The sequence below is a fragment of the Helicoverpa zea genome, chromosome 30 (assembly GCF_022581195.2).
Source record: "Helicoverpa zea isolate HzStark_Cry1AcR chromosome 30, ilHelZeax1.1, whole genome shotgun sequence".
In the NCBI taxonomy this organism is placed as follows: domain Eukaryota; kingdom Metazoa; phylum Arthropoda; class Insecta; order Lepidoptera; family Noctuidae; genus Helicoverpa; species Helicoverpa zea.
This window is the reverse complement of record NC_061481.1, coordinates 3215827-3239561: the sequence shown is the minus strand read 5'-3', so window position 1 is coordinate 3239561 and position 23735 is coordinate 3215827. Positions and strand designations below refer to the sequence as shown.

Below are 23735 nucleotides of genomic sequence, written 5' to 3'. Positions count from 1 at the left end.
GGATGGAAAGGCTGGCGGAAGCTATTTCAGGTACAGACAAGAAGAAACTAATGATTCATGATGATATGAATTCGATATTAGAGATGCTAACTAGCAAATTAGTCTGCAATTAAACATCTAAGATGAAGAATTAAAATTCCATTAAAATCCAAAATTGTGTAAGAAACTGCTACTTAAAACAATGTCACATGATTTCTGGTGCTCCAATGACGTAAAAAGCATAAAGTTTACATAAATAATGAACAGCTTTACAAATATAGAAGCCGCACCGGAAACATCCAAAACACTAGTGAGAATGCTAACACTAAATATTTGAGACAATGTAGAATAAGATGTTGTTGCAATAAAATAAGAAATTGAAAATATTTTGGACACCAATGGCTAAGAAAAGGTGAAGGTAAATAACTTGAGGAAACCTGGAATATCTAAGTTAAGTCTAAAATCCAATCTGCCTTGATCTGATAAACGAACATTCCCTCTCTGTATGAAAAATGCCTGTGCGTAGCAATGGGACAGCAAAATTGTGACCAAGATTCAGTCTACGGAAGAGGTCATTCATTGAAATACTAGGATATTGATTTAGCTCAATAGTATGGAATATTTATTTAAGAATTGCACAGCACAACCCCGGAGACCCAACATAGTAGACACACTCATAAAAAAACAAGTGAATAAACGAAACGTTTGTGAAAAATGATCCTATACAAATAGAAAATGAAAGAAAGTCAGTATTGACAACACCAAAAAGAGTGTTACTTTCCCAAAATAGACAACCACTAGCCACATTAATGAAACGTTCACAGACTTAGAGGGAAGCCATAGAGAGCTAATGATCGTCTCACGGAATGACGTCACATGAGAATTCATGTGCGACCAATATTAAAAACAATAAAGTTTCAAGGCCTCCCGTTACGTGTCATAGATGTTTGAATAATTCTCTTGGAAACAATAGAATCTAGCTTTAGTTTGACATGAATGGTCTTATGGCAAAAGAATCAGCAATAATATGGGCATATCAAGTAAGCTTCTAAGATATTCTTAATGACACTAGCTTACAATGACATAATCTTTAACCTAACACAACACAATAACAAAAGAAAAGAAAAAACAACCGCCAAAAACAAAAGAAAATCGTAAAATTAATTTTGGGGTGATAGAAATAGGTCCCTTGGGGTTGATGCTGAACTTATTTTGCCACAGTCATCTAGAGCTATATAAAAGTAGACAAATTCTTCTCCTTTCTATGTCGATTGAAAAATGATGACTTAGGAAAGGTTGGGTAGATTTATAACAATAACCAAACATTAATCAGCCATGAAATTAAATTACAGCTCATTTGCCAAATCGGCGATTTGACAACTGAAAATGCATCGAAGTTACTATTTCTATTTCAAATAGGCCTTTGCAGGCTCCTATGAAACGTTACAATAGTTGCACGGTTCCAAAACTTTGGTCTCCTAGGGAAGAGCCGGCAAGAAACTGCATGGACAAACTTTTTAAGAAGGTAATATGTACACTTGGTCCAGACTCGGTTCGGTAAGTGCTCTAAGAAAGACTGCGAAAACCAAGTCCCAAAATGCGGACAACTAGGTAAAAAGCTCATACAAATAAAACTCTAAGAGTAACATTCGTTAGCTATGTTGTTAAGCTATTTCTTTGGCAATGCTGGCTGAAAGCCAATCTGGCTACGCTGTAAACCTGTAAAACGTAAATGATGTAATATTAACGTAGAATGTTTTTTTGACGTAGAATAAACATCCTGCTTGTTTTTGCTATATTCATCTAGTTTTATTTTAATGTCATGTCTTCATAAATGCTGTTTATGACGTTTTCATCATCTCAGCCACAGGACGTCCACTGCTGAACATATAGGCCTCCCCCTTAGATCTCCACAGATACCTGTTGGAAGCGACCTGCATCCAGCGTCTTCCGGCGACCTTTTATAAGATCGTCTGTCCACCTTGTTGGTGGACGTCCTACGCTTCGCTTGCTGGTCCATGGTCTCCACGTGGTCCAAAGTGGACGTTTTGCAAGATAATGAAAGATCCATGTTCTTTCTTAAAGTTCTCTCCTGACAGTTTTTTTCCCTAACTGAAGTAGTTTCATTACATAGAAATAAACTGTTTTAGATAAGTACCTACGCTATAAATAGAACGGTTTGTTCGTATGTAGTTCTAATACAATAATATGGTACAGTCGAACTGATCTAATGATGGAGCCGGAAGATATGAACTGGAACTTCATGATGGAACATTGTATCATAGCTGTGTTTGGGACTTGTTAGAAAAGTCGTGTAGTGAACTTTGACCATCTTTACGTGTCATGAATGATTTTCAATTTATTGAATGAATGAATGAATGATATATTTATTTGCAAGAATATAGGTAGTTAACATCAGTTCTTAACATCTAAGGGTTTCATTATATTCGGCATTTCTGCCGTGCAAATATTTAGATTTTTTTCATCTTCCACATAGCATATATTACTTCTCAGTATACGGATTCAAAATGCTCTAGGCTGTATTTCTTTCTTCTGTTTTTACTTTAACTAAGTCTAACATAACAATCAGACGTATGACGCATTTAAACCGTGTGACTATAAAGTTATAGTTTTTCTATTATTCACATCGAAGACGCTGTGACAATGTTACGTCATACAATTGTATGATTATGGTGCTACTAGGACATATTTTACATGTCAGATTACTTCCGTGGCGTAAGTATAAATTAATATTATTTACGAGTAAGTGAACAGTAATATTAATTTATGAATCAGATTTAAAAGATTTAGATGGCAGCCGTACTTTGTTAACGTAGTTTAGATTGCCTCAGTGTCCTAGTCGAAGCAAAGCGGTGCATGGGAACCCAGGTTCAATTTCTACATCGGTTTGAAATCGCTTTGCGGGTTTTACAAACTTTTACAAAGCAGTCTAGAGTCTGGAAGTTGATAGTGAAACACCAGTGTCTGGTAGAGCTCGCAAAGACGATGCATAAACTTGAAAGCTATCAGAAGCAATTGTTGTTGTTACAATTCCACGTCAGAGGACGTCAGGCGGATTTGAGAAAACTCTAGACACTAGGGCTTGTTAGGTGGTTAAATCTGCAGCTCACTCACTAAGAAGACTCCAATCATTCGTTCAAAAGAGAAGTCGCATTCAAACCTTATTACAACGTACTTAATTTAGTACATTTTCCGTATGACACATCTAAACGTTCAGACATCACATAGCTATATTTAGCACTTGTCTGTATTTACTCCTTACATAATACATTTCGCTTGTAATGTCAAGGCTACTTTCCCGAACAAAGTTTGCTTACAACGGATTTCGCTAAGTACTTACTTATGATATAAACGAGAAAATAACTCCGTCGGTCTACTTACGCAAAGTATTAAAACGATATTCGAGAGCCTGATAAAGAACATAGGCTACTTTCGTCCGGGTGCAGGAAGTAGCTACGGGGAAAAGCTAGTAACGTATTACGAGAATAACCAAACCTTTACAAAGAATCATTTGGAAGAAAATGTCAAAAAGGTATAGAGAAAGCCACCCAACTTAAAAAGCATAGCCATACCTCCTTGTTGTAGTGGTCATAAGCACTAGTGTACTGCCAAACATGGTGCGGTTTTAACCATACCCAAAGGGTGAAACAGGAACTTATAACTAAGACAAAAGTGTACATCTCCAGGCTATATAGTTTGATTCGTGATAGACGGTTGAAATTATCACAGATGATATATTTATGTTGTCTCTTATAACAACAAATACTAAAACAAACGTCAGTTATGCCATTACAAGCCTATATTTTATTATATTACGCGTATATGTTCCCTTGGGACGTAGCCGAGCCCTAGGGAAACAGCTATGAATTTTCTTGCTGGTTCTTCTCCATGAGACCCGTACCACTAGCTTCAGGTTTCGAAAGAGGCTTATTTCGAAATATTTTTTTAAAAGTTTGAGTAAAGGTAGAAGAACGGTGAATGAAAAACATCAAAATTGGAACTACTCCACCAAGGACAGCCTACTTCAAAAACATATCAAAAGACCTTACTCTTGGCCCAATACCTGGGCGGAACGCCGTAAACTGTCACGGCCACATTAATATTACACACACATATATTTAGCCGTGGTTTATTTTCATAGTCAGCCGTATTCCGGTGATGTACAGAAATTAGATTATAGTTATCGGCACGGATATTGAGCCCTGACCTTCACCTGCGCAGAAGCGATTTATTGGTTTATTGCCTTATGTGTACAGTGCGCAAAGCGATCCCCACTCTTCCGCCGAGAGCTCAATATCCGTGCCGGTAACTATACGTGTTGGAAGAGTTTTAGGAGGATACATTTGACGGAACTACTATGTATAATGTAGTATAACGGATACAGAGGAAGAGGACGGCCACAGAAACAATATGGGGATTGTGTGGAAGACAATTTGGCTATTAAATCCAAATTCTAGAAGAGAAATATAGAAAAACAGGATCTGTTGGCCCTGAATTGGGATAAGGGCAGGTGGATATTGATGTCTTACTTTCGTTGTTTTATGCGGCACAGGTCGCTTAATCTTAAGGTTAAGCAAAGCTTAGCAGGGTCGTTTCTAAGGGATATCAGGTTGCCTAGGTAAATGGGTTGAGGTGGTCAGATAGGCAGTCGTTCTATGTAAAACACTAGCAAGTGGTATTCAGCTGCATTCGGTTAGACCAAGTCGTCTGAAGATATTTAAGGATCACTTAAATCCTATCAATCTTGGCCAGAAGATTACATGTTCGGCAATCGCTCATGACCACTACACCATCAAGGCAGTTACAGATGTTTCATCTTACGAAAGCATGTAAGTCATACGTGTGTGTGTAAATGTACATACACATTGTCTTCGTATGCGTAAGCTCGGGAGCGCTCACTAGTGGTCGAGACGCGAGACACACACAGATAGTGTGCATGTACATTCACACACACAAGCAAGGTTCACCCGCTTTCGTGAGACAAGACATCTTTGATATAAATAAATATAATAAAGAAATGAGGGTAGAACTACAACATACCTGCAATGGGGTGTCTGAGGTCTGAAACAAATGAACGTGTTTAGTTACAAGCGCGCTATACCAAAATTTTGAAAAACAAAGCCACAAACACAAAGCATGATCGTTTTAATGGAATTATGGTGAAGCAATCTACGGTGTGATGGAAAATGATTTGGAAACCCGATATAGAAAATAATAACTCATATAGATGGATGGATAACCGATACATATACATATCATTCTTTCGTGAAACAAGAATATTGCAGTTTAAACATGCATTAACTAGGGAGACTTATTTCATTTGGAATACCGGTTAAAAAGCAGCAATAGAGCCGAAACACGCCACCAAAGAGGAGAAGAAATTAAACAACCAATAGAATTCCTCCGTTCAGGGATACTACAGAGTGGGCGGAGTCAGATGTTTGAATGATGAAATTCATCATCCTCCGAGCCTTTTTCCCAACTATGTTGGGGTCGGTTTCCTGTCTAACCGGATTTAGCTGAGTACCAGAAGAGTTACCAAGAAGCGACTGCCTATCTGACCTCCTCAACCCAGTTACCCGGACAACCCAATACCCCTTGGTTAGACTGGTGTCTGACTTACTGGCTTCTGACTACCCGTAACGACTATCAAGGATGTTCAATGACAGCCGGGACCTACAGTTTAACGTGCCATCCGAAACAAAGTCATGAATGATGAAATCCTATTGGTTGTTTAAGAACTTCTTTCTGCTCTGTTTTGGTGCACCTAGCGATCGAGTGAGTTCGATTCACTGCTGCATGATCCAGTGAGACTGGAAGTCAACCGCAACATAGTTGGGAAAAGGCTGGGCAGATGATAAGTTTCTTTCACAAAACGATATCAAAACGACGTAGCTACCCAATAGCCAGAATATAGTAACACATGCCAACAGACAAGGTCAAAAACAAAATGTCGGCGTATGTTTGGGTAATAAAGAATATAAACTGTCTACGTATTACACGGAGTATTAATTAATATGCTTCGTTAACTAAAATATTAGTTAAAATAATCTGGATGAATAGTTTTGCTGTTTGAAAGCTCTTATACCAAGAACTACTGGTACGATTTGAAAACAAAAAAATAGATAGCTTATATATCAATTCATAAGGAAGGCGGCTGTAGGATTTTCTTCAAATTCAAAACTCTGTGATTTCTTAAAATATATATGTTTCTTAATATGAATGTTTTCCATAGTTTACGTCCGCGCTAAACAATACCGTTCAGCCGGATGGTTGGCTTGGAAGTTTTATATCTCTCCATAGACATAACGACAGATATATAGATCTATAATTAGCTTTTAAGGAGAAAATCTATTCTATTAAGCTCCACACTTGCCGAGTTACATAGGTTTATATTTTATCAGGGCACAGGACGCGGATGAAACGGTGGGAGATCGGCAAATATCGGTTAAAATAATCACCATCCTTATTACCCTCTGAGCCTTTTCCAAACTATGTTGGGGTCGGCTTCCAATCTAACCAGATTCAGCGGAGTACCAGTGCTTTACAAGAAGCGACTGCCTATCTTACCTCCTCCACCCAGGCTACATCACCATCCTATCCTAAAGAAGAGCTTACCCAGGAAACTAAGTAATTCCTTCAGCAAACTTTACATCTCCTTTCATCTATCCCTATATGGACAACTACAGCTATATAAAAACACCTATCATCATCCTCCGAGCCCTTTTCCCAACTATGTTGGGGTCGCCTTCCAGTCTATCCGAAATCAGCTGAGTACCAGTGCTTTACAAGAAGCGACTGCCCTATCTGAACCCTTCAACCAGTTACTATATGTATAAAAACACCTATTTCTAACAATATTCGACCCAACCTTTGGTAGATCAAAAGCGTGACCGCGATCCACTTTATGTAAACCTTGTGACATACTTTGATGTATTGGTGGGATCGACTCGTTAAATAACCTTTTCTATCGACGGGCCTATGGGAATTGCAATCCATGGGCTTATGGGAATTTGAAGTAGGAGTATAGTGACAAGGGATGAAATAGTAAGCCCATCTTTTTGGACGTCAATAACGTCTTAGAATCAATTAAATCTGATTATTCCCGGTTTCGGAGGCTCCAATTTATCTGTTCCCGTAACCAAAGGAAACTATTATAAAACAAATTAAAATCAGCTCATAGGAAAAACGACTGCACTGTTAGGAAGCTACACTATCCCTGTGTGACGAGTATATTTTATCCTTGTACGAGAAGTAGTATCCACGAGACGAGAATAAAATTGGGGGAAACGGCTAGTAAAGAATATTTCTAAACTCCTAAACATGATGACAATCACACAATCAGCTAAAAATAAGGTCTAATTAATCGAATAGATGGTCTATTCTACAACATACACAAACTATCAAAAATATAACATGAAGGTGAACGGCACTATTTTTGGCAAAGTAACGCTCGAAGTAGGTAAGGTAACCAATGACAATCAGAGTGCCAACGTCAGCAAGGCGTTGACACCAAGTGACGTATGCCGTACACCCTGGCGTGATGCCAACCTTCAGGTGATAAGCTAGCTAGATGATTTAGCTGTAAAGATTTTACGATAGGCATTATTGTTGTTTGTACTCATTTATTTGTAGAGTGAATGAAATTCTGACGATGATGATTGAATGTTTATTTAATTGGTGTTTTCTATGCAGGTCAGTTAGAGGTTTTAGGTGGCCCGGGTAACTGGGTTGAGGAGGTCAGATAGGTAGTCGTTCCTTGTAAAAGACTGGTACTCAGCTGCATCCGGTTAGACTGGAAGCCGACCCTAACATATTTGATAAAGGCTCGGAAGATGATAATCATGAGTATGAAGGTCAGTTGGATCATATGTGTATTCATTAAGTACGGGCACCTTTAAGTGAAAAAGAAAAAACATTTAATTGGAAGATGCCTCTATACGTGAAAACAAACAAATAGAATTAGAGGTAGTAACAACTTGTGATAGCTAGTGGCGTCTACATATTATTTTCAGGTAATACGAAATCAACTCAGTTCCAATTGCTCAGGACCGATAGACATAGAATACCCTTTTCAAGGCATGAAGTAACATTCAATGAAATTAATACGTAGATTTAAGAACTTGAATTCACCCTAGTCACCGTTTTCAGACAATAGTTTTTGCATGTCTGCAGTATTCAAAATGCCAGCGTAAAAACGCGACTCATAAAAACGAGAGGCTTATGCAGATCTGAAAAATCGAATCATCGGCAAAAAAGAAGTCAGTCTCATCATCTTCCAGCCTTTTATTTGTTCTATTTATTTAGCTAACTACATTGGCTTCCAGTCCGTACTCTTGCTGGTCGTAAAGACTGCCAAAGATGTTCAGATAACAGTTGGGACCCACCAATTTAACGTGCCTTCCGAAACACGGAGGAGCTCGTCATGACAAGATGGTCACCCATCTAATGCTCTACGCGTTCCTTAACCTTACGATCGATCCATGCAGCTGTTACTTAGCCACGAGATTTCCAGGGAAGTAAAAACAACTCTTCATTTTATATCCCAGAGCATGACAATCCAGTCTTTGCCCTTTTCGACCTCTAAAAACACACAAAAATATGAATAACGACATCGCCAAGCTGAGTAATCTTTAGGAAACCAAAGGTCACGGCGTGGACAAAGGTGGACGACATCTCTCGAAGTGGGCGGTGGTGACTAGGCAGAAAATTCTTGCTAGCAATATTGGACTGGATATTTCTGCTTCGTAGTTTTTAGAGGTCATATGACGTAAATTGTAGCTACTACATATCGTAGATATACACCTAAATTTTTCTTTTCATGATCAAATAAGTTGGATCCCACCAAAAACATTAAATGTAAAAAAAAGCCAATCCTCTACGCAATTCCTCCACCGTAAAAAGTTTTGAGATCGCATAGAAGCCAAGTCCTGTTCTACTTTATTTGTAATAATAAATCAATATTTTGTGACTATTTCAATAGTTTCGTTCACTTTACAATAATATTGACTTGGCCATGAGCACAATAAACTACAAATATAATACAGCATATCTTGGAGAGGTGAAAGTCAAACATGAAGTTTAATATCACAGAATTAAATACTTTTAGTTTATTCAATTGTTACTAAATGACCGACAGTCAGTATCATCCAACATCAATGAACTGCACATGTACTATGGCGCATGTTTAGTCCATGGTGATCTCAAATTCCAATCAGTCCATAATCAGTCCAATCGTAAAATCATGTCCATATAGAATTTATCAATTCAATGGTATTTACACATTATTTCAAGGAGCGACTTTTAAGTTGTGCTCATGGCCAAGACAGTATTATTTTAATGTGAACAAAACTATTGAAATAGTCACAAAATATTGATTTATTATTACAAATAAAGTAGAACAGGACTTGGCTTCTATGCGATCTCAAAACTTTTTACGGTGGAGGAATTGCGTAGAGGATTGGCTTTTTTTTACATTTAATGTTTTTGGTGGGATCTAATTATTTTTTTGTAGGTCTCTTTCTTCTCTAAGTATATAATAAATTAAATTAACTTACATGCAATTAACTAAATATATAACAAACTAAATATGTACACCTAAAGTAGCGCGTAAACAATATTTTTTTAACCTAAAAAATTTAGAAATTGTCGAATTTTTTAATCGAATATCTTTTAGAATAAAAGAGATTTATTTCAGAGGTAGATGGCGCTATCACATGAAATTATTTGATTTTTTTTAAAGTACTACTTATACTAAGCTATGTAACGAAACCATAGCGCGATTTAGACCAGGACAACACCATCTATCGAGCGAGCATGCAGTGTTTATCGCACTGCATTAATATGAAAGATTTTATCATTATTTATTTCATTTAAACCTAGCTTTTTTATTCATATGTTGTATATTTAATACATAATAACAATATACCACTACGTAACAATAAAATAAATAGTAACATTTTGTACATAAATAAATAACAAAGTTATCAATGCAGTCAAAATTCATACACAATGTTCTTGAAAAACCGCAAATATAAATTTGTTTCCTATTTTTTTTATTAAGTTTTAAGGTTTTTATAATTTTCCCTTTATATGTAGCTAATAACCTATCTTGGTGCCAAATTTGAAGGTTCTAAGTTTGCTAGAAGTACCTTAGACTTTTGATGATCGGTCAGTGAGTGAGTCAGTGACAAAATGGTGTAACTTTGATCGCTCATAACTCGTAAACTATTTATTCAAATGTCTTGTAATTTTGAGACTGAGCTTGTTCTAATACTTACTCTTGGTCATCGAAAACCTAAACTCCTAGCTTTGTTCACATGGAAGATACAGGGGGCTGAAATAGCCGCGAAACGCTTCGAGAAAAGATGGTACGGCCGTGCCCGCTTTGCTCGAGTCTTGGCTGGGGCACTGCCGTGCCCTCAGATATGAGGGTTTTGACCGGGCACAAATGCAAGCTTCAAGCTGCTGCCGAAATCAGTTTGCCAAACTTGAGTCTTCCTAATAGTAATGCTTGCAGGGAGCTATGAAGTCGAAAATATACCAATACTCAAACGTAGGCCCAGAAGATGGGGAAGACAGCTCTAAAATCAGTCTTAACTAACGTCATTAGACCCTCAGATTCACAATTAAAATACAGCTCATGAGCACCAATATCTGTTTAACATATTTGAGACATAATGTGCCGTGACAGTTTCCTAGCAAAATTTTCTAGATCGGAAGTATATGACGTCAGAATATTACTGTGAAAATGGAGTAGACATTACATCAGCTTTAGAGTTCACCCACACAGATGTGAATTGGCGTAATGGAACGTAAAATCTTTCACTACTGGGTACTAAAAGTAGATTAGGTACTTGAGTATCGTGTCATAGTTTTGCTGAATTCGGCAAAAACGGAGTGTAAAGAGTGCGCTTCAACCAAATGAACAATGATCTATAACATAACCTTTCTTGGTAGTAGGGTAAAAAAGAGCATTCTATGGCTGTTCGTTTGGTTACAACGCATCCTTAGGCCCAAACTCTACCAAAGCAAAACATATACATTTTTAAACAATCAATAGAATATCTCCACTCCGAGATACTACTGAGCGGGTCGGAGATAAGATGTTTAAAATAACGAAATTCTATTGGTTGTTTAAAAACTTCTCCGCTCCGCTTTAGTGGAGTTTGGGCCTTACACGATCCGAAAAATACAGATTAAAATAAATTTTAATGTTTCAGAATTACAGCACTATTCATAAAAACTGTTAGTGTTAAGATTAAACTAATAAAAAACCAATTATAATCTGAATTCAAGGCCGCTTAATTATGTAGGATTTTCCTATCGCAATGAATTCATATCTAATCGAGTACGTAATCTTACTTTCGACTATTTAAAAGCAGGTAGCAGTTTTTAAATTAGTTTCTATTCAAATACTTGAACACTATCTTTATTTATCTATAATCGAAAATGTGTGACTTGATAATTTTAACAACACTTTTAGAGGTATATTCATAAATTGGCGCTATAATGGTCAGCTCCGAAAATCCTATATAGATTTCCTGAACTATTATACTTCTAAAGTTCATCGATCATCATCTGCCAAGCGTTCTCCCAACTATTTTGGGGTTAGACTGGGTCTAACCGGATGCAGCTGAGTACCAGTGCTTTATATGGAGCGACTGCCTATCCGAACTTCTCAACCCAGTTACACCCGGGCTAAAGACTGGTTACCAGACTTACTGGCTTCTGATTACCCGTAACGACTGCCAAAGACGTTCAATGACAGCCGGGACCTACAGTTTGTCGTCTACAGGCAAAATTGTAGAGAACAGGAGTTGAAAAATGATGGGACACCTTAAACGTCACGACGATTTTATCAAAAACACCGTGGATGGAAAAGTCGAAGGAAAGAGGGGAAGGAATCGTCCAAGGTATAGCTACATCAAGCAAATTAAAGAGAATGTGAATGTTGTGCCGTATAAGGAAGTTCAGGTGTAGGCGTAAAGGGAAAGAGCTGTACCGACAAGAGCTGGGCTTTTAAATTGATGAATGAATCTCAGAACCTACAGAACCGATGTTGAATATTCCTTTACCAATAGAAAGCCAATTTATAATTTATCACACAAGAACGTAGGTGCAAACGCGCAAATTACAAGTCAAAATCATGTTTCCCTATCTAGGTAGGTAGGTAAGCTAGTATGGGTGAACAACCTAAAGACCAGAATATTTAATTCATTATTACTTTCATTCAATTTATCAATCCTTTTTGTAAAATTATCTTATCGAATAGACACGTGTTTGATGACATGTAATATGGTGTCTTTCTTTACTTTTAGACATGCCTGTTTCTACGATTATTTTCCTTAAATGTTTAGTCATAGATGTATTTTGTATTTAAAGTGCAGTCGTAATAAAGATCCTTCATGTAAGGGTGATATTAACCGAGTGAATAGGTTCATTATATACTAGTTTTCTAAAGGAAATATTGTTTTATTTGTAGGTACCCTGAAGACTCCGAAATCAGTGAGCCTATTTGAAAAATGCTTTCTCTGTTGGGAAGCCAGACTAGTACCCTAGTAACATAGCCTATATTTTGTTCGGCTAAGGGAACAAGTTCCCTCTAATGCGGGTAAAGCCACTAGTCAGCATATTTTTTGAATACATAGCGCTAATTCGCGTTCAGTATCAATACGTAAAATAAAATCGAAAATATTCACCAACCTCAACTAACTTAATACTGCTTTAAAAACATAAAAACCTATATTTTCAATACATTCGAATTACAAATGCAGTATATGTTATACAGAACAAGATAAGAATAATTACTTTATGCAAATTCCTTCACAATATTTATTCGAGGTACCAACTAACGCCATCTATCTGATACAACGCAAACCACAGCTTGAAAACATGTGTATTCTAGTTTATAGGCAGTTTTCAGCTGCTAGGTAGGTTTTTACAAAGTCTAAATCAGTCATGTATCGAGTACATTTTTATATAAAAGCATTTTTGTTTCTTTTTTTTCTAAATATAAGTTATTTTAGCCTTTTTATCGTCCCACTGCTGGGCTGCGGCCACCTCTCGCACGGAGGATTGAGCGTTAATCACCACAGCGATATCATCATTAATTTAAAATACATAAGTAAGTAAATATCTAAAAAGGAATTTTGCAATAACGATTTGAAACCCCCGCCATCTTGTAAACCCAAACGTCAAAACTCCCGCGCAAAACACGAAAAAAAAATCGCTACTACTCTATGTTCTACATTGCGATTTCGGACTCAGCACACGAAATCGAATCGCACCGATATTTTAAAAGCTGATAAGGATACATAACCTCAAAATTATCACATGTTATGTCACGCTGGGTGACGCAAACATATATGTTTAAGCATTATACATATTATACATACGTTTTACATACAGTCGTGACTTCGTTACGTCGATTTAATTTACATTATAAATTGTGACAATGACTGAATTTTACAGTTTTATTTGTCACAGTTGGGCAATAGGACAGTTTTATGTCCTATATTTTTTGCCTAAAATACAGGACATATAACAGTCCGGTGTTGGGTTGCCTGGGTAACTAGGTGAAGGAGGTCAGAGAGGCAGTCGCTCCTTCTAAAACACCGGTACTCAGATGCATTTGTTTGGACTGGAAGCCAACCCCAACATAGTTGGAAAAAGCTAGGTTGCTGATGATGTTCTTTTTTTTGCTTAAATTATTTCCTAGAAAAAAAAAATCGTTCATAAGGTTAAGCAACGCCAATCCTTGGTACACCGAGTTCTCCAGAAGGAACATGGGCGTGTTCTAGTCAGTTAAAAGTCTGACACACCCTCATGATTCATTTGATGGGTCATCAAGATTACACGCCTATCAAATACACAGAAAACAAAAGATTCTAACTTCAAGTAGCTACATTAACGGCTGATGCTACGAGTGAGCAAGAAGAGCACGCGACGTGAAATCAAAAGGGCAGTCGATGTTTCTCAGGAACAGGATATCATTCCCTCAACACGACCTATAGTCCTAGTCGGTCTACCGAAACCCCCCCCTGACACCTCCTGCTGTGGGTTTAGCAGCGAGGGAGTGTCAGACTCTTACTGACTAAAAACCGTCGTGTTCCGTCGTAGGCCTTTTATGTGCCAGGGCCGTGGTAACTTTTCCGAACAATCCCGCCGCCCCGAAACCCGGTGTCTAGAAGCGACTTCGTGCCACTACGACCTAAGGACCCAGTAACTTTGACATGTTTGAACAGAGCACTATGTACTAAGCAAGCATCATCATCCTCCGAGCCTTCTTCCCAACTATGTTGGGGTCGGCTTCCAGTCTAACCGGATGTAGCTGCAAGCGGGAAGCCAAACTGCTAACTTCGGAGTAGCAAAATTATTTAACGGTCTCTTTTGCAAAAATATTTCAGTGTTAGATAGGTCATTTATCAGGGAAGGCTAAAGGCTTTTCTATATCCTGGTATGCATAGTAGTTCCCACGGAATCCGGGCGTAACCAGGTGGAAGATAATTTGAAGAATAAATTGCATGTTATTGTTTCAATATAGAATCAATACAGTAACTAAATTGTTACATGTAAATTATTTACTAAATACAAAACAAAATGAGGAAGGAACATCATACAAAATTATAATTATATTTGAATGAAATACCTCAAATTATTATAAATCAATATCATCAATGTGTCAGGTAAATGAATTATTATTATAAATCTATTATATACAAACTGTTGTGGTTTTATTAATGAGCTGTCTATTTTATTGTAAGCACTTAATAAATGTCATCCACACTAATATGATAAAGAGAGAACATTTTTTGTGTGTTTGTAAAGGCTCCAAAGAACTGAATCATCCTCCGAGCCTTTTTCCCAAATTATGTTGGGGTCGGCTTCCAGTCTAACCGGATGTGGCTGAGTAATAGTGCTTTACAAGGAGCGACTGCCCTGCCTGACCTCCTCAACCCAGTTACCCGGGCAACCCAATACCCCTTGGTTAGACTGGTGTCAGACTTACTGGCTTCTGACTACCCGTAACGACTGCCAAGGATGTTCTATGACAGCCGGGACCTACAGTTTAACGTGCCATCCGAAACACAGTCATTGGTGTCTAAGATATACTTAGAAAGTACATACAAACTTAGAAAAGTTGCATTGGTACTTGCCTGGCCTGGAATCGAACCCGCGCCCTCATACTCGAGAGGTTGGTTCTTTGCCCACTAGGCCACCACGACTTCCTCCAAAGAACTGAAGCAATTTGAAAAATTATATCACAGTTGGAAAGCTACACTCTTTCCGAGTAACATAGGCTATATTTTATGCGAGTACGGGCAGTAGTTCCCACGGGACACAAGTGAAACCGGGGGAAAATGGTTAGTTTAGAATATGATGGTGTGACACATTAGATTCGATCTACACTAATACTTGTTTGTGATCTTGAACGCACTAATTTTGGGAAATACTGGACCAATTTGAAAAATCCATTCAGAGTCAGATAGTAGCCCATGCTGCGGGATTGTTCGAAAGAGTAACCACGAATCTGGTACCAAAAAGGCGTAATAAAGATGGTGGGTTTAAGTCAGTAAGAGTCTAACACTCTATCATGCTGCACCCACAGCAGAAGGGGTCATTTGAAGATTTCCCACAAAAACAAAAATATAGTAGCCCATTAACGAGGGAGGTTAGGAATTACTTTATATCTGGGTGCCTGAAGTAGTATAGGACACTGATTGCAGCTGGCGGAAGCAAGCTAATTAATATAATAAGTATTTATTTTTATGTAGTTCTCAAGAATATTTCTCAATGTCAAATGTTCAAAACAAAGATGTTGATAACACAGTTTTTTTGTTCTGAAAAATATTTCGTCATATGTACGACATATTTTAGTATAAGATTCATAAACAAAATGATTTGTAATAAATTAAAGTAAGTCTAACAACCAGTCTTACTTACAGGTATTGGGTGGCCCGGGAAACTGAGTTGAGGAGGTCAGACAGGCAGTCGCTCCTTGGAAAACACTGGTACTCAACTGCATCTAGTTAGACTGGAATCCCACCCCAACACAGTTGAGAAAAAGCTATACAGATGATGACTATTCATAGGCAAAATTATTTGCAAAAAAATGCAATACTGAGATTTTGGTGTGTAAGCTCGGAAGAAAATTTTGCAAATCGACAAAAGCCTATGAAAAGAATTCCATTGCTAAATAATGCTGACAGTCAATGATAAAATAATGGTGTAATTGCTTTTATTTATGAACAACAACCAATAAACAAAAATATCATTTTGCTGAAAGATAATATTTTAGGTAAATTACACTCGCAAAGCATCTAAATGGGACATCGTGAATTGGACCAAATATACAACCTTGGGGAAACAGCAATGGTGACTTTCTATAAGTTATCCATCAATTTGCGATTAAAGATTGAATTTCGACATAATCAACATAATATTATGACACATCTCGGATAGGTGTTTTATAGAAATTCGTAGTAACAAGAGTTCTAAGTTTATAATAACATTTTTGGCTGTCAAAAGCCTATTATGAGACTAAACAGAATTTATTATGTGGTGATTAAGAAGAATAATACCAAAAGTCTTTAATAAGTAGACCAGGTAGAGTGCATTAGGGAAAAAAACATATTTTTGTAATGTTTGTTTAAAACGATCATTCTTTAGAGTTTAGAGGAAAAAATTGTTTTTAAACGAATAAATGAATGAAAAGTTTTGGAATAATTAATACAGTCATGAGTATTCATGTCAATCATTGTCCTCCTGCCCCTATCCCAATTTTATGTGGTGTCAGAGCTGCATGTGACCCTTCATATATCCTCCTATCTGCCATCATCTCACAAGCAATATTCCTTCTAACCATACCTCTTTCACTATATTCATCAAAATTCATGCCTCAAAGCCTTAAGTAAATTATTTTAAACTTATAAAGACAAAGTACATGGTCCACAAAATACAAATTTTATCTTCACAGATAACACAGTCTTAGAAGTTATCTATGAATATAACTGATCATTAAAAATAACTTCAGTTGCTGAGGAAAACCTTGAAATATCAATGAAATGATGAAGATGTGTTTTTACACATTTTTAAGTGACATAAACTACAATATAATTTACAATACATTATGTAATTTGTACATCATATATTTTACTTGTACCATAAAGTGTATGTCCCGGCTGTCATTTCAACTGCATTGGCCGTCGTTACAGGTAGGCAGAAGCCAGTAAGTCTGACAACTAGTCTTACCAAGAGGTATTAGGTAGCCTGGGCGACTGGGTTGAAAGAGTCAGATAGGCAGTCGCTCCTTATAAAACACTGGCACTCAGATGCATCCAATTAGACTGGAAACAGACCCTGTCGTAGATGGGAAAAGGCTAATGATGCTTACAAATTATCACTGAATTGAGAGGAGGCATAGCAAGAACAAAGTCCATTGTCAGGACAAAGATGAAATTAATAAATGTAATAAATTGAAATGAGACTTATTTTGAATATCATAGAAAGAAGGCCCAAGTTCATTAATAACAAAACATCAGTTTTCTTAAAACAATTATTTACTATGACTTTTTACACTGAAGTTTGAAAGTAAACATCTGTTTTAAGAGAAAAAGATGTTTATGTTGCAGGTGAAATCAGATATTAATTACTTTTAGCATCAAAACCATGTACAACAGTAAATCACATAAAGATTTAAACCGTCACCGTTTTCTACTTAGAAATAATGGTGGTGAAAGTATACCCAGCACAATAATAACTTATATTAATAAAGTTAAGAAATTAAAGAAAAGCATGTTACGGGTAGTCAGATACCAAGTCTGACAACCGGTCTTACCAAGCAGTATCCGTTTGCCCAAGTAACTGGGTTGAGGAGGTCAGACAGGTAGTCAGCTGAATCCAGTTAGACTGGAAGCTGACCCCTTAGACCTGATAGCTGGGTTGGAGTGTACGTAACGGGACACTGAGGAAAAAAGACTTAGAAAATTTTTGCAAAAAATTATTTTTTTGTATTTTGTTTATTTTCTCGATTCTATCGTATAGAACACCAAAAAATAAGGCGAAAAGCATCTGGGTGATTTTTGTCTCCGACCAACCGTTTGTCGTCTAAACGATGTCGAAGGGATTCCATTATAAAGGCACCAGGGACTTAGAAAATAAAAAACATTTTTTTTTTATTTCGCTCAAATCGTTGTTTTCTTGATTCTATCGTATAGAACACCTAAAAATAAGGCGAAAAGCATCTGGGTTATTTTTGTCTCCGACCAACCGTTTGTCGTAAAAACGATGGCGAAAAGCATCTGGGTGATTTTTGTCTCCGACCAACCGTTTGTGTTTTTGCACTTCAAGTTAGGGAGTCGATAGTGTCATGCAATGGAATTCCAGAAACTCCCAATGTAGGCTTGACTATGACTTTCAAGGTCATTCGACCTTGACCTCCAGAATCACGACCGTCACCTCAAGGTCACTAACCATTAATATTGACCCAAATTTAGGATACAAGAGCGAACGAAGCGAGCTCGGAGCATGGGGCACCCCGACTCGGATAGGTTAGGTTAGAAGGGATAAATAGAAACGAATCGCTGCAAATCCGACCCCACGTGGTCTAGTTTGTCCCAACCCTAGAGAGCAATTCAAAAGCGCGTAGGCGCGTAGGGGCGAGGCGGCCCGCGAGCTGAGGAGCAGGTGGTTATTACGCTTGTCGCCGCAGCTGAGGCTGGCCGGCGGAGCCGGCCAGCAAGCCAAAGCTGCGGCGGTAAGCGTAGTAACCATCTGCGACGACAAGCTCGCGTGGGACCGCCGGAGCACCGCAGCGCCGGAGCCGTCACAGAAAACCTTTGGATTGCATGTCCCTTTTTTGACATATACAATTTTTTTAACACTCGACTACGCTTACGTATGTATGGCTTTCACAGGGGAAGACACACACACACACACACACACACACACGCTTCCTTGTCTATTCAAGGAAATCACGGATCTTGCTTTTCGGAATTTCAACCTTGTCTCAAGGTCAATGACTATGAGGACAAGGTCAGTGACATAATTAGAATCGCGGATGTTACTTAAAAAATTTTGACCTTGACTTCAAGGTCATTGATCTTGACCTCAAGATCAAGGACTATGAAGACAAGGTCAGTGACCTTAATAGAATCGCGGATTTTACTTAAAAATTTTGACCTTGACCTCAAGGTCAAGGACCACGAGGACAAGGTCAGTTACCTTACTAGAATCGCGGATTATACATAAAAATGGACCTTGACCTCAAGTCATTGACCTTGACCTCAAGGTCAAGGACCATAAGGACAAGGTCAGTGACCTAACTAGAATCGGGGATTTTACATTAAAAATTGACCTTGAGGTCAAGGTCACTGACCTTGAATGACCTTGAGGTGCACCATGGTGTTTCCCCACCCTTCTACTCCCACATCCCACCGGGTCCCGAAGGCTTGATTAGGCGATAGATTTTGGTGAAATTTTTCTAAGTCTTTTTTTCATAGTGTCCCGTTTCGTATCCACTGACCGATAGCTGAGAAAAGGCTAGGCAGATTATGACTGCAAAAATATAATTCATGAGCATTTTTTTTTTACATTATTCTTTCACAGGATCTAACTTAGGATGACTTGAAAAAACTATATGGTGCAGTATAATTTATGTCAATAATAAAATGTGGTTCTGAGGGTAGGTGTACAATTTTTTGTAAAAAAATAATAAATAATCAGTGTAAATGCATTTCTAATCCTTCAAGAACATTGCTGATAAACCCATTATAAATAATTACTGGCATGGTTATTCATTATTATCAAGATTACCATAAAAGTACTTAATTCAAATTTAACGGTAATTCAAATTCTACACAGTTGAACTATTTTCTTATTTGTTTGTACAAATAATTTTATAACAATAATGGCATTCAAGGTTGATTTCAGCTACTGTGGCTGTTCTCGTATAAGGAGATCAGCCAGCTGTGCAGGACATATTATAGTGCACAAGCATTTGTGCAGACATGGGTGCACTCTATATTCCTTCATCCTCATAGCCGGAATAAACTTATAAAAAGACTAAAGCTAAATTTGAAGAGATTGAATGCAAAGTTTATTTAATAATCACCATGTACATATAGAGTCCATAGTTCTTAGCTAATGTTAAAATGTGGTGCAATAGGGTTGAAACTATGTTTCATCTATTACACCATTGGGGTAAAAATATTTCAATAGTATTTATATAAAAAAATATATAATTAATTAAAGGGGTGCAAAATTTGGAGTAGAAGAGAGATGGTATCTTAAAAGACATAACCTATTTTGTTTTATTTACAACCCTAGATCTTTTTGTAATCAATCATGTTTACTTTGAATATAGTAATTTTTACATACAGCTAGAAAATACTATGTATATATACTCAGGCAGATGTTTTTTGTTTCATATCATAATTAAGGTGAATACAAGTAGATATAACGACACATAGAACTATTCATAACAAAAACTATGTTCCACAGTCTTTAGCAATACTAATAAGAAAGTTTAAAAAACAATAACAATAAGTATCTAGTTACCGCACGGGGTCATAACCTGAAAACCAAAGAGATGGCACAGCAAAGAGCCACACAAGTCATTGGGAGCGTGTACAATGCATACATAAACATTTTCTTTCTTTCATGAGTCAAGGATTAGAAGTGGATTGCATCATTCATGTTATGACAGTGTTTGTTTACATAATACCACTCACCTGCCAAGGGTTCACTTTAGGTATTGGTGCCTCAACAAACTTCTTCGGCTGACTCTCAGACGACTGCTGCTGCTGCTCAGGAGTCGGCTGCGGCTCCGACTGCGGGGCCGGCGCCTTCTGCGGGCGGGGCGGAGCCCTACGCTCCGGGTGCCTTCGACCCTTGCCCGGACGGCGGCCGTGCGATATCACAGGCACGAACCCCTCCTCCTCCTCGTCATCCTGCTTGGTGGGAGGCGCGTCTGACACTTCGCCCGGCGCGGCCTCAATGTTCTCCTTATTGCTGTCACCCCCTCTAAAGTTCAACACTGACGCGTAAGAGGGTCCTGCGCCCTCGGCGGACACGCGGGCGGCCATGCCGCCGCTGCCCTCGTTATGTAAGCCCGGGCGCGCGCTCCGCGCCGACAGACGATCACGAGCGCGCCTCCATGCCCCTCAACACGACGGCATGATGGGGTTAACCCACTAATTTCGAACGAACTTTCCCGATGAAAACGGCCCGATCGAACAGTGCGAAGGTCGAATTATTCACGAGTAACTCACACGTCCCAGTGGCGCACACACACGGTCGTACGCTGGGAAATATGCGCGAACCTCTCGTACCACACCGGACTGACCCTGGTTGGACCGTATTTACATCGAAAAAAATGCACTTCCGTCGTCTTGTTCCAACTTTTCTGGCACACTGAACGATCCGTACGCACTTTATCTATCGAAGTCGTGTACCGATCACTATGAAATACGCTCCTATTAACATAAAATCATAATAGAACCATATTTTGTTCACTATTCACACATGTGGTCGGACGCCCAAAAAGGGATTTTTCCGCAACACACACGGAACTTACGGAAGGCTGTGACTTCTAATTTTACACGGGACATTTCAACGCTAGAGGGCGCTGAAACATCACTGACAGTGAACTCATTCGTAATTAACAATAAATAAGTGTAATTATTAAATGAACAACTTAATTTTCAGCCTCTTATAGTACATAACATACATTTATGAGCAATTATCTTCCATTTTTATACACAGTCATATATTTTTGATGTAAATTTAATGTTGACTTCGAAGCACTAAATCGCTCATAAATATGAACGCATCTTTTAAAAAATCACATTTCGGATCTTGGCAAAATGTTCGCGAATTTTTGTATGCAACACCAGAAAATAATCTAACCGTGTTTCATTTTATACAATAAGTATTTAAAATATAAAGCATAAAATAACATTTTTTCATTGTGTTTAATTCATTTATCTGTAAATAAAACAAATTTTTATTCAAACATTTTATTGTCTATGGCTCATCATTTGATTTCGTTTTGAAATCGACTACGAATCAAACATAAATCTTGTAAGAATAATATAAAATCTTTAATAAAGTTATACTTATCAGAAAAACATACTAAATAATACAAGAAAACCTGATTTACGTAAAATTACGGATAGACACTCTCAGGATTAGTGGGACAATACATTCCCAAAAAACTCCTACAATTTCTGCAATAATGATAAACGTCTTTGCAAGACCTCAAAATATACGGCAACGGGGCACATATCCAACAACAGAGCAAACATAAAATCAAAGCACATAAATGTGTACAAATAGTTATTCGACTCGTTACAACAGTCATTCCCGTATATCCGCACTCTGGGCACACAATAGGCATCGGTGCGAAACCAAATGTATAGACTCTGGCAGGGGGAGGAGGGACGTTGGCTGGCTCGATGTACACATCAAATGCAGTAGTATAAGTAGGAGGCGGAGTATGCGGAACAAAAGAAGGCGAAGGATAAAAAGTTCCCATGAATCTAGGTCTTCTTCTCACCGCCATTTGCCTTAAAACGAACGAATAAGACGGAGGCGCGCTCGTTAAGGAATCAGGAGGCGTTATATACCCAGATTCTAGATCAAACTTGAAAATTTTATTCAAATTGGGTCCTAAATGACTGATGACTGATAAAGTTAACGAACTGTCGTTTAGTTTTGATAGCGCTTGTAAAAACAAACTTTGCGGTTGACCCTGTGGGCTTTGGGGGATTGCAAGTTTCAACAACGACAAACGAGGTTGAGTTGTAATAGGACTTTGATTGGAAGGCCTAATGATCAATGGTGCGTATGTTCCTAAATGTGAGTTATTTCTGCTGTAGGATAGTGTTGTTGAAGCAACTCTGGCAACACAGTATTGAAGTCCGGGCTCAGGATTTCCTGGAGAAGGCCTCCCTGAACTGTTTCCTAGAGTCGAAAGAACTTGATTTTTCGGAGCCATCGTTGCATCATATTTCGGCAAATTCAATTCATTGTATATGGTTATATTTTCTCTCATTGTAGATGTTTGAGGTCTGGTTATTGCCGATTGATTTTTGGAATAAGTCGGCTGTTCTATGTAAATTTTTGTTTCTGCTTTCGTGGATGGTGTCTCATCTTTCGTAATGGATTGTATTATCGTGATAGTAGCCTGTTCTTTGGATACATTTAGTTCTTTTGAACTAGTTTCGTCATTCTTTGTTGGCTTCTGTGGTATGCGGTCTAAATCGCGACTGCATTTTGGCGTTTCATCCATTTGAGCTGTTGAAATACGAGTATTAAAGTGAAAGCTCGATTTTTCACTATATTAGCTAATTGGGCGCAAGGCTTATAAGGCAATAGGCCGATAATTTATATTTTGTGTTTATTCTATTACTTTAGAGATGAGAATGAATACTAGGCCTACTTAGCTCATAAATAAGCACAAAGCTGTCTACCTGGTTTGTTTGACTTTCACTCGATAAAGTATTGAACTTATTTGTGCTGAATTTATATGTATTTTTTGTTACATTCACGTACGCCTGGTGCATATTATTAATTTTATATTGCTGGGACACAATATTCTATTTTATGCACTTTACGTGTTTCAATGAAGAATCCAGTGTAGTATAATATATAAATTTCTAGAGTTTCAGTATTATTTCACATAGCAAATGTAATTTTAATATCTCTATTATAATGTAAACATTGTTGGGTGA

At 37.8% G+C, this 23735-nt stretch overlaps 2 protein-coding genes across 5 annotated transcripts in view; both read right to left on the bottom strand.

Annotated features, from left to right (window-relative positions):
- The window catches only part of LOC124644418 (la-related protein 1B-like), a 103855-nt gene extending 82267 nt beyond the window's left edge, over positions 1-21588 (bottom strand). For 3 of the 4 annotated variants that reach the window (XM_047183745.1, XM_047183747.1, XM_047183748.1), the window contains exons 1-2: positions 20733-21588; positions 5041-5061 (exon numbers count right to left, since the gene is read on the bottom strand). In XM_047183745.1, coding sequence (XP_047039701.1) covers positions 5041-5061; positions 20733-21086 — 375 coding nt within the window. In that variant the 5' untranslated portion in view covers positions 21087-21588. The remainder of the gene's footprint in view (positions 1-5040; positions 5062-20732) is intronic. The other variant, XM_047183746.1, reaches the window with a different exon arrangement.
- Positions 21589-22168: 580 nt separating this feature from the next.
- LOC124644653 lies at positions 22169-23322 on the bottom strand. Its single transcript, XM_047184146.1, has one exon. The coding sequence runs from the start codon at positions 23291-23293 to the stop codon at positions 22169-22171; it is 1125 nt and encodes a 374-aa protein (XP_047040102.1). The 5' UTR covers positions 23294-23322.
- Between the last annotated feature and the right edge of the window lie 413 nt (positions 23323-23735).